Source organism: Trematomus bernacchii, unplaced genomic scaffold (genome assembly GCF_902827165.1).
Source record: "Trematomus bernacchii unplaced genomic scaffold, fTreBer1.1, whole genome shotgun sequence".
In the NCBI taxonomy this organism is placed as follows: domain Eukaryota; kingdom Metazoa; phylum Chordata; class Actinopteri; order Perciformes; family Nototheniidae; genus Trematomus; species Trematomus bernacchii.
Window position 1 is genome coordinate 612749 of NW_022987513.1, and position 13980 is coordinate 626728.

At 40.2% G+C, this 13980-nt stretch overlaps 1 protein-coding gene across 2 annotated transcripts; it reads right to left on the bottom strand.

Moving 5' to 3' along the window:
• Positions 1-2214: 2214 nt before the first annotated feature.
• On the bottom strand, positions 2215-13901 carry tmprss2 (transmembrane serine protease 2). Of its 2 annotated transcripts, none has more exons than XM_034152690.1 (14): positions 13816-13901; positions 13521-13568; positions 13195-13390; positions 10381-10473; positions 9833-9949; positions 9617-9746; positions 8334-8450; positions 8165-8202; positions 7161-7329; positions 4295-4467; positions 4094-4186; positions 3811-3953; positions 2663-2815; positions 2215-2492 (listed from the first exon to the last, which is right to left on the bottom strand). In XM_034152690.1, exons 2-14 carry the CDS (start codon positions 13533-13535, stop codon positions 2484-2486), a joined length of 1446 nt encoding a protein of 481 aa, XP_034008581.1. In that variant the 5' UTR covers positions 13536-13568; positions 13816-13901; the 3' UTR covers positions 2215-2483. The 2 variants fall into 2 exon arrangements, with proteins under 2 accessions (XP_034008581.1, XP_034008589.1); XM_034152698.1 differs by lacking the exon at positions 13816-13901 and adding an exon at positions 13708-13788.
• Between the last annotated feature and the right edge of the window lie 79 nt (positions 13902-13980).

Sequence of the window (13980 nt, forward strand, 5' to 3'; positions counted from 1 at the left end):
GTAAGTTAACTTAATGTTATCTTACAAGTTGAGAGAGTTAAGTTTTGTTTAAAATCGTCAATGTTATGCTCGTTAGAGGTTTTTTGTTGAACATGAAGTTAGCTAACGTTAGCTAACTCTACCAAAGGTTGGCATGTTAAGCTGTACTTTCTGTGGCAGCTAGCTTAAAGGAGAGGTGTCATGCTTTTCCGGTTATTACCCGTCCCCTTGTGTGTTATGAAGGTTTTTATGCATGTAAACGGTCTGCAGAGTCACAAACCCTCAAAGTACACCCTGTAGCGAGTAAAACTCTAACACAGAAAATACCTCCCCAAAACGCCTCGTTGGAGATACGTCATCGTCCATTTGATTCTTCCGGGCACGGCATGATGTAATGCCGTACCCGGAACGAAATGGACCAATCCGTGGAGCCGTTACGTTACGTCCGCGGAGCCGTTACGTTAAGCCCCCGCTGATTGGTCCAAATTGACCAATCCACGAACTTCCTCACACACAGGCAGCTCTGCTGATTTCTCCTCCCTGGCTGCAGGCTGATAACAGACAGTTGGGATCGCGGCGAAATTCTCTCTGCAGACCCATTCTCACAGCGTTTATCAACCTTTTTCTTACTCAATATCAAGCCACACTTATTGTTTTTACTTCGGCTGTGAGTTTGTGTGTGCTCAGGATGAGTTTGGCTGTGTTTCGCTATGTATCTTAAACAAGGAAACAACACCTCCACGGAGCTCAGCGCGATTCACAACGTCCCGACCAATCAGAGCACACTGTGCTCACAGGGAGGGTGGGGGCTGGAGCTATTGGAGCTACAACGAGCCGTTAAAGGCAGATAGTGAAATTCAGTGAATACACGTAGTTTACAGAGATGCTGTATGAGAAACCAATGTGAGTTTGGAAAAATGCACAGTATAAATCTATTTTAGTATACCTCAACAATGGAATTATGATCAGTGGAAATGGCCATGACACCTCTCCTTTAATACAAAGAGGGGTTTTGTGCTTCATTGTAAACTTTTCTTACAAATGTGTGTTAATCTACCTGAAACTGGAGAGACAGTTTTTTTCTACTCAACTATTCAGACCATTGTTGAGGAGATGCAAAACATGCTTTACATGAGTTGGGTCCGACATATACTTTGAGTAATGTTACTTTGCTTCTAAAAAATATGAAACATCATTATCAGATGAGGACATTATCAAAGTGTGTGAGTCTGTGAGGGGATTTGATCTGTTTTCTGCATGTCGTACAGGGCCTATGTACACACTCCTCTGGTATTAATTATCTTACTTATTTCTAAATGGCTCTCTATTTTATCCCTTTTTCTACACCATCGTGTTTCAACATGATGGTATATGACTCATAAATCATAAAGTAGCACACCCAGGGCATGATACATTTTAGATTATATATTTATCCACTGTTTCCTTTGTCTCAGTGACGTGCCACAAAAAGACTTCCTGACGTCTATTAAACGAAATATTCTGTAGTGTTCATTTGCAGCCAGGCAGGGAAAGCATTGGCGCTCATAGTCAAAGACTCTTTATGCACATAACCTTCATCTTACACTGCACTGTAACTTTAATTATTGTATTTTTACCTGTATCAACTTTATCTTGTTTTAATTAGTATTCTCCTGGCTTTTAATGACTTCATCTTAAGTGTTTGTTTTCTTGTGTTGTTTTTTTGTAAAGCATTTTTCAATTGCCTTGTGTTAAAATGCGCTATATATAAATAATATATTCCAAGTCATGAGAGGTGAGAGAACTCAAACGCCTCTGGTTGTAGAGCTCAGTACAACTTTAAAACCCTGGTGAGAACTAGTTCTCACGCATATGAACCATGATATAATGAGGGACCTTTTTGTAGACTGGTCAAAGTACGAAAGAACAAACCCATAAATAAAATAGATGGATAAAAGATTAAGGAAATTGTTTGAGGATATATCTTAAAATTGTTGTGAGTGACAGCGCATGAATATGAGTATGATCACATTGATAGTACAGACTTTATTGTTCTTTGTCCGTGACACAGTAACCGACTTCCCTACAAATATTGTTCTGGCATCATTCCTGATTGCTGATAACTGCCTAGGAAGGTGCACCCATGTCATTAAACTGGAAATATGACACACACAAGAGGATAATAACATCCGGCTGTAAATAGTTATTTTTCTTAGAAAGTCTCTCAGTTGTCTCTACAGGGCATTTCTCACAAAAAGTCAAATTAAACTCAGCTCTTTATGCAAAATGTGTTTTATTACAACATGTAAATAACTGGATTGTTGTTCAAATGCAAGCATTCAATTTGTACTTTTAACACATTTATAAAAGAATGAAACTATAGATCTGTTCATTTGTACAATCCTTCGTTTTTCTTTTTACAAAATTCTTCCTGATCAATAAGTCCTCTGAGATTTAAAGTGCAAAGTGTGTGATGAAGTAAGTAACGTTGATTATTGACAGAAGCTCCTCTTCAGAGAAATCAGTCACTCATTCTGGGGAGAGAAAATGTAATTCAAAATATGAACCCCAAGTTTAAATGTATTATGAGTCTTTTTAATTACTTAATAAACTAAAATAAGTAGTTGAGAAAGCATGCATTTGGGAAATTATATTCACGTTTGAACAGAGCAGAAAATGACATTCCTATTGCGTTATCATTTACCTGCATTTGCTCATATACCCAGTTGATGAAGTAGGAAACGTTTCCGTAGACTCCCGGTTTGTTCCTCCAAGCACATCCAATCCCCCAGCTAGTGTCCCCCACCAGCCACCATACATTGGCTTCCTTGACCACCAGGGGCCCCCCACTGTCCCCCTGTAGGGCACAGGAGGAAGACTCTCAGGTGTTGGTGTCTCAAATCAACAAAAATACATGTATCTCAGGGGCCTTTACAGTGTATATAGATCATCATCATACATGACAGATATAAATGTTGTGGGACCATTTAGTTGGATTAGTTTAGATTTTAGGGTATGTTAGTGTTAGCTTGAAATGATTAGGTATAATATATGAACTATCTCTGATTCTAGATGTGTTCGAAAGATATATTATAGATACTTGTGTAGTGTCCTATATTCTAAAATCTTCAGATAGCTTGTTGGGGCGTCTTTTTTACATATCTCAAATACGTCAAATTATGGAACTTGTAATTAAATGAATTGTATTTAATTAATTGGAAAAAAACACAATAAAATCACAAAATAGACAACCCAAATTAGGAAATAATGATGTGAGAGTATGAAATAAAAGATCCAGGAGGCTGAGCCAGCCCTAACTATAAGCTTGATTAAAAGAGAAGTCTCAAGTCTTGTCTTAAATGGGGAGAGGGTGTTTTCCTCCAGAACCCAAGCTGGGAGCTCTGGCTCCTGTTTTGGAGACTCTGGGAATGCTAAGTGGGGTTATGAGGAACTAGCTCTTTAAGGTAAGGGGCGTGACCATTAAGGGCTTTTTAGTCTAGGAGGCTGGATTTCTGTTGAAAGCCAGTGCAGAGCGGCTAACATGGAAGTAATACATTTGTTTTTTTCTTGTTCCTGTCAGTATAAATACTGCAGCATTCTGGAAAGATGTTTTGGGACAGAATGACAGTAAGAAATTGCAAGCATCCAGCCTTGAAGTAATACAAGAGTGAACAAGTTTTCTGCATTGTTTTGTGACAGGATGTTCCTTACATTCTACATGGTGTGTGTGTGTGTGTGTGTGTGTGTGTGTGTGTGTGTGTGTGTGTGTGTGTGTGTGTGTGTGTGTGTGTGTGTGTGTGTGTGTGTGTGTGTGTGTGTGTGTGTGTGTGTGTGTGTGTGTGTGTCACTTACCTGACATGTGTCCACTCCTCCCTGCAGTTTTCCGGCACAGATCATGGTCCGAGTGATTTGTCCCTCCAACACCTGGGGCCTGTTACAGTTCTCTCTGCTGTAGATGGTGACCTGGGCCTGGTTCAGTCTGTCAGGGGTGGGCCCTTAGAGAAATGAATAATCACAATGACAACTTTTGTCATGAATGCTCAATCATTTATGTTGTTGCAAGTTTGATATGAAAAACTGATTAAGTAGTTTAAAAAAACATATTAAAAAAAGAGTGTTGGACATAGAGCCTCACCAGATGATCTCAAGGCTCCCCACCCTGTGATCCAGGCTGGATGTTCGGAGAGGTCCACGCCAACGTTGGGGAGACACACTGGCTTCACGGTTCCTGAGACACAATCATGTCCATGTGAAGGGTTGTGGTTTTGCTCATCAATGCTGACAGTTCAAAATATCATTTAATAAAGTCATATGACTTCTGCTGGCAAGTACTTACTTGTAAATGACAGGGGTCTGACAAGCTTTAGCAGAGCAATGTCATTGTCATTCGTTTTTGTGTTGAATTTCTCATGGCTTATAATTTTGTCAACTGTTTTGCCAGAGCCAAAGTGCATCTGATAGAGGCTGACATCACCAGAGTATACCAACCACTCCCCAGGATTGGAGTACCTGCCATGAGGTTAAAAAAAGTCAAAGATAAGAAGAGTGTCTATAACACATGTGTCAAACTCAAGGCCCGGGGGCCAAATCAGGCCCTTGGTGGATTTAATTTCGGCCCGCAGGATAATTTCTAATTACTATTAGATCTGGCCCGCCGGTATATTGCACGCACACCTTCACTCAATCCTGAGGATTTCCTCAGCTCAGAGCCTGAGCCCAAACATTGATGAACTTGCACCCAAGATAAGATGCAGAGTATCTGGCTTGAACTAGCATCACAGAGCAGCACACTGAGTTTCAATGGATGTTTCCTTCTGCACTTTTTTTCTTGCGACAACAGGGCATGTTTTGTTTTTTCTTTGAGGGAAATTGTTTTTTTCAAGCTGTTGTTGGCCTGTGGAAAAATGTAATCATAAGAAATGACTCTGGAAAATCTGCAGATAGAGCCATAAGAAATGAATGCAACTGATTATTTAATGTTTAAAGGTAGGGTAGGTAAGTTTGAGAAACCGGCTCGAGATACACTTTTTGTTATATTCCATGGAATGCTCTTAACATCCCGATAGCAATGAATATCTTAAGAAAAAAAAAATCCATAAAAAATGTCATCTGTGGAAGCCGTAGTACTGTAAAAAGCACGACCAATCATCTGAGCCGGCCCGGCTAAAATAACTGGATGGCCTACCTGCCTGTGAGCCTTCCATCTGTGCACAAACTTATCTCGTGCCCTCATTGGTCATGTGCACGTTCGTGTGTGTTGGAGGAGGGGCTCTATAAGGAAGTGGCAGATTTTCTCCGGTTGTGTATTTTCAAATTCTAGCGATCTCAAGCCGGTTTCTCAAACTTACCTACCCCACCTTTAATGTTGTTTTTATGGGCAATAATTTAAGCTTTGTTAGTTATAGGTTTAATATGTGCAATAAGTTCATTTCAATACGTTTTGCAATAAACTCGACTCGACTTGTACCGATTTTTTAATTTTGGCCCACTGTGTATGAGTTTGACACCCCTGGTCTATAATAAGGGAGTCAAAAAAGAAATACAAACAAACACAGCAAACGGCCTTAAACCTTAGATATATAAGAGGGTAAAAAATGACCCAGTGAGGTGGTTTTTCTTGAAGTATCTTCGTAATTAAAATGTTTTATAATTTCATATTCCAGCTATTTTTCAAAGAACATGTTTTTGATATCATGCCATTCAAATTTTGAACTTACATTTTAACACATTTTAGATTTTTGTATCACTACCCTTCCATAAGTGGGTCAAAAATGACCCAAATGCATTTTCTCTAAGGAATCTTATGGGAACCTTTGAATCTTATCAACTGTGGCTGTCAGGAATACATTAACTGTAGACAACACAGACTACATGAGAAGTGACACTCTTTTTACTGTTTTGGTCGTTGCAGTAAATTAAAGGGTGTTTCATGATGTCGTTGCTGTGGACCATCTTAATCTCTTTGGGGGCCCCCCATGGTCCGGGGACAGGCAAGCCAGTTTAATATAAGGGAGGGTTAAGGTGGTGGAAGTAGGACTAACAAACACGATCAACGGGCATGGATTGATTAGCTGCAGAGTTTGGACTTGGGGGTGGATAAGAGACCGGCTGCGGTGGTTCTGAGGGACCGAGGGGAGGATGTAGATGATGAAGAGGATGGGGCCGAGTACTATTCTCTGGGGAAAACCTTGGGTGACTGAGGCTGTGGAATAGGAGTGTTTGTGGAGGGAGATGAAGTGAGATCGGTATTATCGGTCTGATTATCTTAATCTTTTACCTCAGAAAATATTTCCATCCATCCATCCATCTTCTCCCGCTTATCCGTGGTCGGGTCGCGGAGGTAGAAGTTCCAGCAGAGAGCCCCACACGTTCCTTTCCCTGGCCACATCAACCAGCTCTGACTGGGGGATCCCAAGGCGCTCCCAGGCCAGCGAAGAGATATAATCCCTCCACCTGGTCCTAGGTCTACCCCTCGGTCTCCTCCCAGCTGGACGTGCCTGGAACACCTCCCTAGGGAGGCGCCCAGGTGGCATCCTTACTAGGTGCCCGAACCACCTCAACTGGCTCCTTTCGACGCGAAGGAGGAGCGGTTAAACTCCGAGTCCCTCCCGGATGACTGAACTTCTCACCTTATCCCTAAGGGAGACGCCAGCCACCCTGCGGAGAAAACCCATCTCGGCCGCTTGTATCCGCAATCTCGTTCTTTCGGTCATGACCCATCCTTCATGACCATAGGTGAGGGTAGGAAGGAAAATGGCCCGGAAGACAGAGAGCTTTGCCTTCTGGCTCAGCTCTCTTTTCATCACAACGGTGCGGTAAAGCGACTGCAGTACCGCACCCGCTGCTCCGATTCTCTGGCCCATCTCACGCTCCATTGTTCCCTCACTCGAGAACAAGACCCCGAGATACTTGAACTCCTTCACTCAGAAAATATTTGATGTCATCAAATTGATATATTTTAACAACATACTTGCACATTCATGTGTTTGCATGTTAATATAATATATCAACAAATTAGCCTACTTTATAGTTAGCTAACACTAGCTAGCTATCTAACATGTATTGTGTGTGTCTTTGTGTGTGTGTGCACGCATGGTTTCTTCTTTTTCAATTATCAATATGTTCAAAACGTTTTTTTTCAACATGTTTAAAAAATATGTAAATTGTAAATAGTGAAAAAATACATAAGATAAAAAGCTTACCTTTGGAAGCAGTGGGCAGCAGAGAGGATCCAGTACGGGCTGATGATGGAGCCTCCACAGAGGTGATAACCATTGATCTGCAGACTGACCTGCCACGGCCAGGCCCCGTTCACTGCCTCTGTCCCCCCCACAATACGAGTACTGGGGTCGGCAGAACTCACTCCACATTCTGAGGTAGGAGGAAAATTGTTTGAAGACAACCCCAAAAAAAGGTAAAATTCCTTTCTCAAAGACTTTTGTCTTTAGAGGTGCAAACGCACTACAACGGCCCAAAACACTTCCATTTGAAAAATCGGCTACAGCTTCATAAACAATGCAAAAAAAGTGCCAAAAACACACGCACATTAAGAAGTATCCTCACAAACTTTACATTACACGCGCAGCATTACGAAAACATTCACCCAACTTGATGAAACGCGAGCAGCTACTAAAAGCGCTGCATACATGAAATGCTGCAAATACAAAACGCTATGCCAACAGTGACAAATTATCAACTGTAAAATCCCCAAATGTCACCAAGCGCCCCGGTCCCAGATATGTGCATAACTTTTTTATGTCCCAGTTTCCGTTGTGTTTTGAGCTTCTTGCAGCGTTTTGTGTTTGCAGCCTTTCCTAGCACATTGGCACGGATTGGCCACCGGAGGTTTGGTCACTTTATCCTGAGGTCTCACTGTGTGGCTGCCTAAATCCCACTTTCCGAAGAGATTCGATCATACCTCTTAATTGAATCAGAATCAGGTTTATTGCCATAAACAAAACAAACGTAAACATAACATAACATGCATTAAACAAGAACTGAGCATTGCCTTGTAATTGTTCATACATAAACACAGTAAAGTTAGATACATTTAAAGTAGAAAAAAGTACAATAAGAATATGACCATTTACTATGAAAAATTCATTATGTGCAATATATCAGAATTCAAATAGCTGTGGAGAGGTAGCATTCAATGAAACACAAATGACAGTAGTGTAGTTATGTTACAACTCGAGCAATAGCTTACCAATGCATTGAAGTTTGACTCTGGCTGTGCAATATGAGCTGCAAAAGAAAGAGTGACAAAAATGTATATTTAAATCCCAAATAAGATATTCAACATTAACTTAGGAGTTCTGACTGTACACAGCGTGTCCTGTGTACACAGTTATGATGCAGTGAAGGGTGGGGGGTACCTGACAGTGAGCTGTGAGTGTATAGGTGCTCCATATTTACTTCCAGGCAGCAGCTTCATGTATCCTCTGGAGGACAGAGAACCTGCGCTGGTTTGAGTGTAGGACACATAGTCCTGCCTGCACACAGGATCGGAGGGGTGGGATCAAATACAGTCAAGTCATACGATGTGTGTATGATGGAGGGTCCTCTCTGACTACAGCTATAGCAAATATTTGTGTACATCCACACAATGTAAGAAGTGCAGTTTTCAAGTTTCCCTTGAAATGTGTGTTGTGGGTCTATACAGTGCTGCTATTCTTTCAATCATTTTCCTTTTCAATGGTAAGTTATGGCATGATGTGTTGTTTTATTTTTCCTTACCGACAAGTACTGTATACATGAGGAAAATATTGAATAATTGTTCATTTAGGATGGATATTGTCACGCAGCAATATAATAGCTCATGGCTATAAACCAAGAAGTCCTGATTTGTATTCAGCCGTTAGACCACACTGTGCACAAGCGCGCTTGAAGAACAAAGCTACTTTTCCTACGTACAGTTATATGAAAATAAGGTATAGTATAATTGCAGTGTTAGTCATATAGTGGTGTAGGAATGAGTCCTAAAACCATGAAATGAGTTAGTGTTTTACCACTTCCGGTTCCCTATATTGAAGTCACGTGTTCTTGGTTATAAGCCTTAAAACGTAAGAGATTTTCACATTTTGTCCAACGAAATATGTCAGAAAATACCCCACTGGTGAATGTCCAAACTAACAAGTGACTAAATGAGACTACTTAAAGACATCACGTCGAATATTAGCCGCCTTCAGCTTAGCGGTGTTGACTTGAAGTCTTTTAACCGTGCTGTAGTTCCTTTATTACTTTACAGCCTAGCCATGGCTTTTTATATCTGGCAATTGCATTTACGCCTCAAAAATCATAAACTGATGTGTGGAGAATATCCTACAGGACAAAACGTTTTAAGGATCATAAGCTTTTCAGTATTCCAAAATCCAATGGAAAATCCCATTGCTTTTTGTGGAGGGAGCCCTTGCAATGCTAACTACCTGGTCGGTCAACCAAAACAAAACATCATCCCTGCACCACTCTATTTAGTGGCAAGCAAACATTTAACATTTATTTCATTTCTTAATGTTAAGAAGGTTCCATTTAAAAGCCCTTTCATAACAACTCTACATTTTCTTTGTTATTTGGATTGGATTGAATTTTCTTTCTTGAAATGTATTGGATTATATGAACAAATAAAGCACTAAACCGAGGGGAGGAAGAGAAACAGCACCTGTTGTAGCCAATATGCTCACACACAGCTCTCCCGTAGTTGTTGTCCCAGGATTCAGCACACACCAGCATCCACCTGCGGCTCTCAGGGGAGTAACCCTCCAGCAGGAGGTTAGTCCCATGGAGACGAACTGTGGATCAGAGAGAACAACTCTGTTCAGCCACCATCATACTGCCAGACAGGATGTATTTATGTGTGATGATTGTAATGTCTTACAGCAGTGAGACTCATCCTCTCCATGAGAACAGTCCTGTACACCATCACACCACTGGGAGGGGCTCAAACACCTTCCACCACTTCTGCAGGACTTCCCCAGTAAACACTGGTAGTATACTGCAAACAAACACACACACACACACACACACACACACACACACACACACACACACACACACACACACACACACACACACACACACACACACACACACACACACACACACACACACACACACACACACACACACACACACACACACACACACACACACACACACACACAGTATAAAGCACACAGGAATCTGATGAGATGATAACAAAATGTAAAAAAGTACTGAGATCCTTTATTTAAGTAAAAGTAGAAATACTATTGACTTGAAATACTCAAAGAGTTCATTGAGTTAAGTACAAAAGTATTATAACCTGATGAACCTCTACTGTCAAAAGTAATACAAATGCTGAATGTCTCTTTCTACAGTAAGTAAGTAACAATACTTGAGTAAATGTACTTTTAAAAATGAATTTCATGTAATGACGGAACTCACAGAAGTACCAGAGCAGGATGCCGGCGAGGGCCAGGAGGAGGAGCCCACACAGACAGCCACGCAGGACCCACTTCCAGGGACACTTCTGTTGTCCTGCAAGGGGGGACAAGAGGAACGTGCTGTGATAAATCTTAACAAGTGAAAAAAATGTAAATGCATGCTATTAAAGATTTGCACACTCACACTTAGATATACGGCTCTGCAGAAGAGACAACAAATACTGTACCTGACTATCTCAAATACAGTATAACACATAATACAGCATCAATACATTCAAGCCACTACCCCAATTATGTTAATGTTAATTCAAACCTTTGACCAAAAGTTGGACGTTTGAACACCTCATATTATCATTTTGACACCTTCATCTTTTTGTTTCAATTGAAATTCTATATTATCATTTAACGTTCAACTAATGTGTACATACTTTAAAACTGTAACACCTTCTTAAACATTACAAGCAGTAATCATAGCAGCCTAATAACCATCTTCTGTTTCTTTTTGCTGAAGAGAGGATATATTTGAGAAAAGGTGATATATTTTATTAAAGCTTATTACTCGTCTATGGCTGCCATCATTTTCAATGTTCAAATGTGTTGATATTGAACACAGCATCAATGGCAGGGGTTGTAGTTGTTTATCCAGTAGGGTGGAGCTTGCTTGAAATCGTTAGCAAAGCTAGAAAGGGATGTGATCTTCTAGAAAGTGAATCATAAGATTGATCTGCTTCTACTCCAATCATATTGCTACAGCCTGGAGAGTGCGCTCTGTATCACCAGCAGGGGATAAAGTGTGTCATATAATCAAGGGAAGTGAATCAGCTTTCTCCCACCCGAGAAATATCACCAATATGCCTCGAAATGTAAACAAACAAGATGCTGAAAAGCTCATGCTTTCATCGGAAGTGCAAACGACTGGACTTCTGTAATGCCATTTCTACAGGTCTACGAATAGAGCGGAACAAACAAAGAAAAAAGAGAATACCCCTGTATTAGTCTGCACTAAATTCCTTCAAAAGGTATACAACGCTCTAAGTCTGGCACCCTCTTATACCAATGATTCTCTACCGTTTAATGTCTCTGCTTCTAAATATTCCAGAAGTCCCCTAAAATAAAATTGGGAAGGCGGCTTTTATCCACTTCACCCCCAAACTGTCAGTCAACTTTTTTAAATGACAGATGAAAACATATATTATTTTCATTGTATTAATTTGTTCATATTTCTTTCTTACTTTAACTGAGCAGGTTACATGTTTGTAACATTACATTACATTACATGTTACTTGTTAGACGCTTTTATCCAAAGCGACTTACATACTCAATACTGTGGACAATCCCCACAGGAGCAATTTGGGGTGAAGTGTCTCAGGGACTCAACGACATGCTGACTGCTGTGGGGTTGAACCTGTGCTCCCTTGATCCGAACACCAACGCTCTACCCACTGCGCCACACGCCTCCGTAACTTTTGGATTATTTTATTGTATTAATTATTTTGACTATTTGACCTTCTTGTATTATTGGAATCATGTACACATGCTGTATGATGTGTGCTTATATGTTTTAAAATGTGACTTTAATTGAATTGTCTTGTGTTTTATAATTGTCTCATGTTCTGTTTGTCTTGTGTTGTCAGACAACTGTTAAAACACTTACAGCTCCACCCTGTTTATAAAAAGTGCTACAGGGATAAAGCTTTTCTATTATTTATTATTCCAAGGTGTTTCCAAGGGACTATCCAACCATTTGCCCCTCCTTTTATTCTCACATCTTCGTAAAGTCATTTTCTTGGCTAAGGAATAACAGCGCTGTTTAGTAAATGATAAAACAGCAGCAGGAAATGAGAAGAGTCTTAAAGTCAGCTCCTAGTCATACATTTCTAATGGTTTCCAGTGGTGGAAAATAACTGAGTACATGTACTCAAGTACTTTAGGTACAGATCTGAGATTTCAGTTTCTTCCCGCGGGCAGTGAGACTGTTAAACAATTGAACTGCTGAAACAATTTCATAACATTCATCTGCTACTTAGTAATATATATCTACTATCTAATATATATCATTCCAATAACTTGTATATAGACTCGTACTGCACTATTCCACTTTTTTTTCTCTCTCACTTATTTTAGAATTATTTTTCTTTTTGTATTACTTTGCTATCTGTATTATTATGTTGCATTGTTGGAGAAGCCTGTGACCTAAGATTTTCAACGACATAAATACTCTGTAGCTATGTTAGTTTGACAATAAAGAACCTTGAACCTTGAACCTTGAGATACTAGTCTTTTCTAAACAGTACTTTCTTTCTGAGTACTTACTACTCCACGACAATTTAAAAGGGAAAAACTGTACTTTTACTCACTTCACAGAAAACTATGAATATCTTCAAAAGATGATGTTTTTTATGTAGATTAAACCTAAAGTACACCTAAAACAATGAGTGGGTTTACAGAAACGTAAACAACATTTACATGAGCACATTTAAATAATTCGATCCTCTAATGTTTTCTATAGTGACTTTGTTTGCTGCCATAAACCAGTTATGGAACCAGACAGAGCCAAACCGCAGCAGCCAGATATCTTATTTAAACACAGAAGCAGGAGTGGGTTCTATCGCTCATTCATTACACCTTTATTTGTAAGAAAACATATCAAAGTTACCGAATCAAGCTTTAAGTAAGGTGGGGTTTCTGTTTGTACAATAAAAACAATTGAATGAAGATGATATGAACGCTCAGAGTGGATTCTTCTCTTGTATACAGATTTGTTTTACACAGTGCTTCACATAAAGGCTGGAGACAAAATATCCTCATGTATTACCTTTCCTCTGTGCGGGCTCAGGTGCTGCTGCGGGGGGGGCAGAGTGGTGGGTGTTGATGGTGTTAGGAGTAACGGCAACATAGCTGGGGATCTCTTGTGGAAGGCACGGGTAGAGACCCTGTTGGGGGCCTTCTGATGGGGGTCTTCTTTCCTCATGTTGAAAGCCTCTGTTGTCATAGATGGGACTGGCCTGGTACTGTGAAGAGATAGGAATACAAACATTTAATGATAACACAAGATAAACATCATTTTAATTAATCAATTCTGAGGTGAAGAGTAAACTGTTGAATATATTAAAATGTACAAATGTTGTCTTTACTTCTTACCTGATTATCGTTCATACTGAAACTGCCTGCGGAGGAGGACTGTTCCACCTTGATGAGGTTTCACAGGTATTACAAGAAAAATTAATGAGTCACAAGTCGTAATGACTGCACCTAAGCTGTAGCATTCATGAAAGCAATTTTCAAACCAAAACATTAGTTCCAGAGAAACAACATGAACACTACATACCCGAAGTACTCAGGATTTTAAAGAAACAAGCTCTCACAATTTCCAAAATACAGCCAAAAATGCTCACACACTCGGTTTACACACATAATGACATAATGATGGACCTACGTTGATATTCCCACAGATTCCCGCGGCGCTCTGTTCCCATCTGTCCCCCTCTCCTTGTTTTTGACCATTCCTCCATGTAATCAACAGTCATGGCCACTCCTCCTGCACTGTGTGCTCATGCCAGCCTGTTGTGTGCCAACTGATTTATTCAACACTTCAAAATGA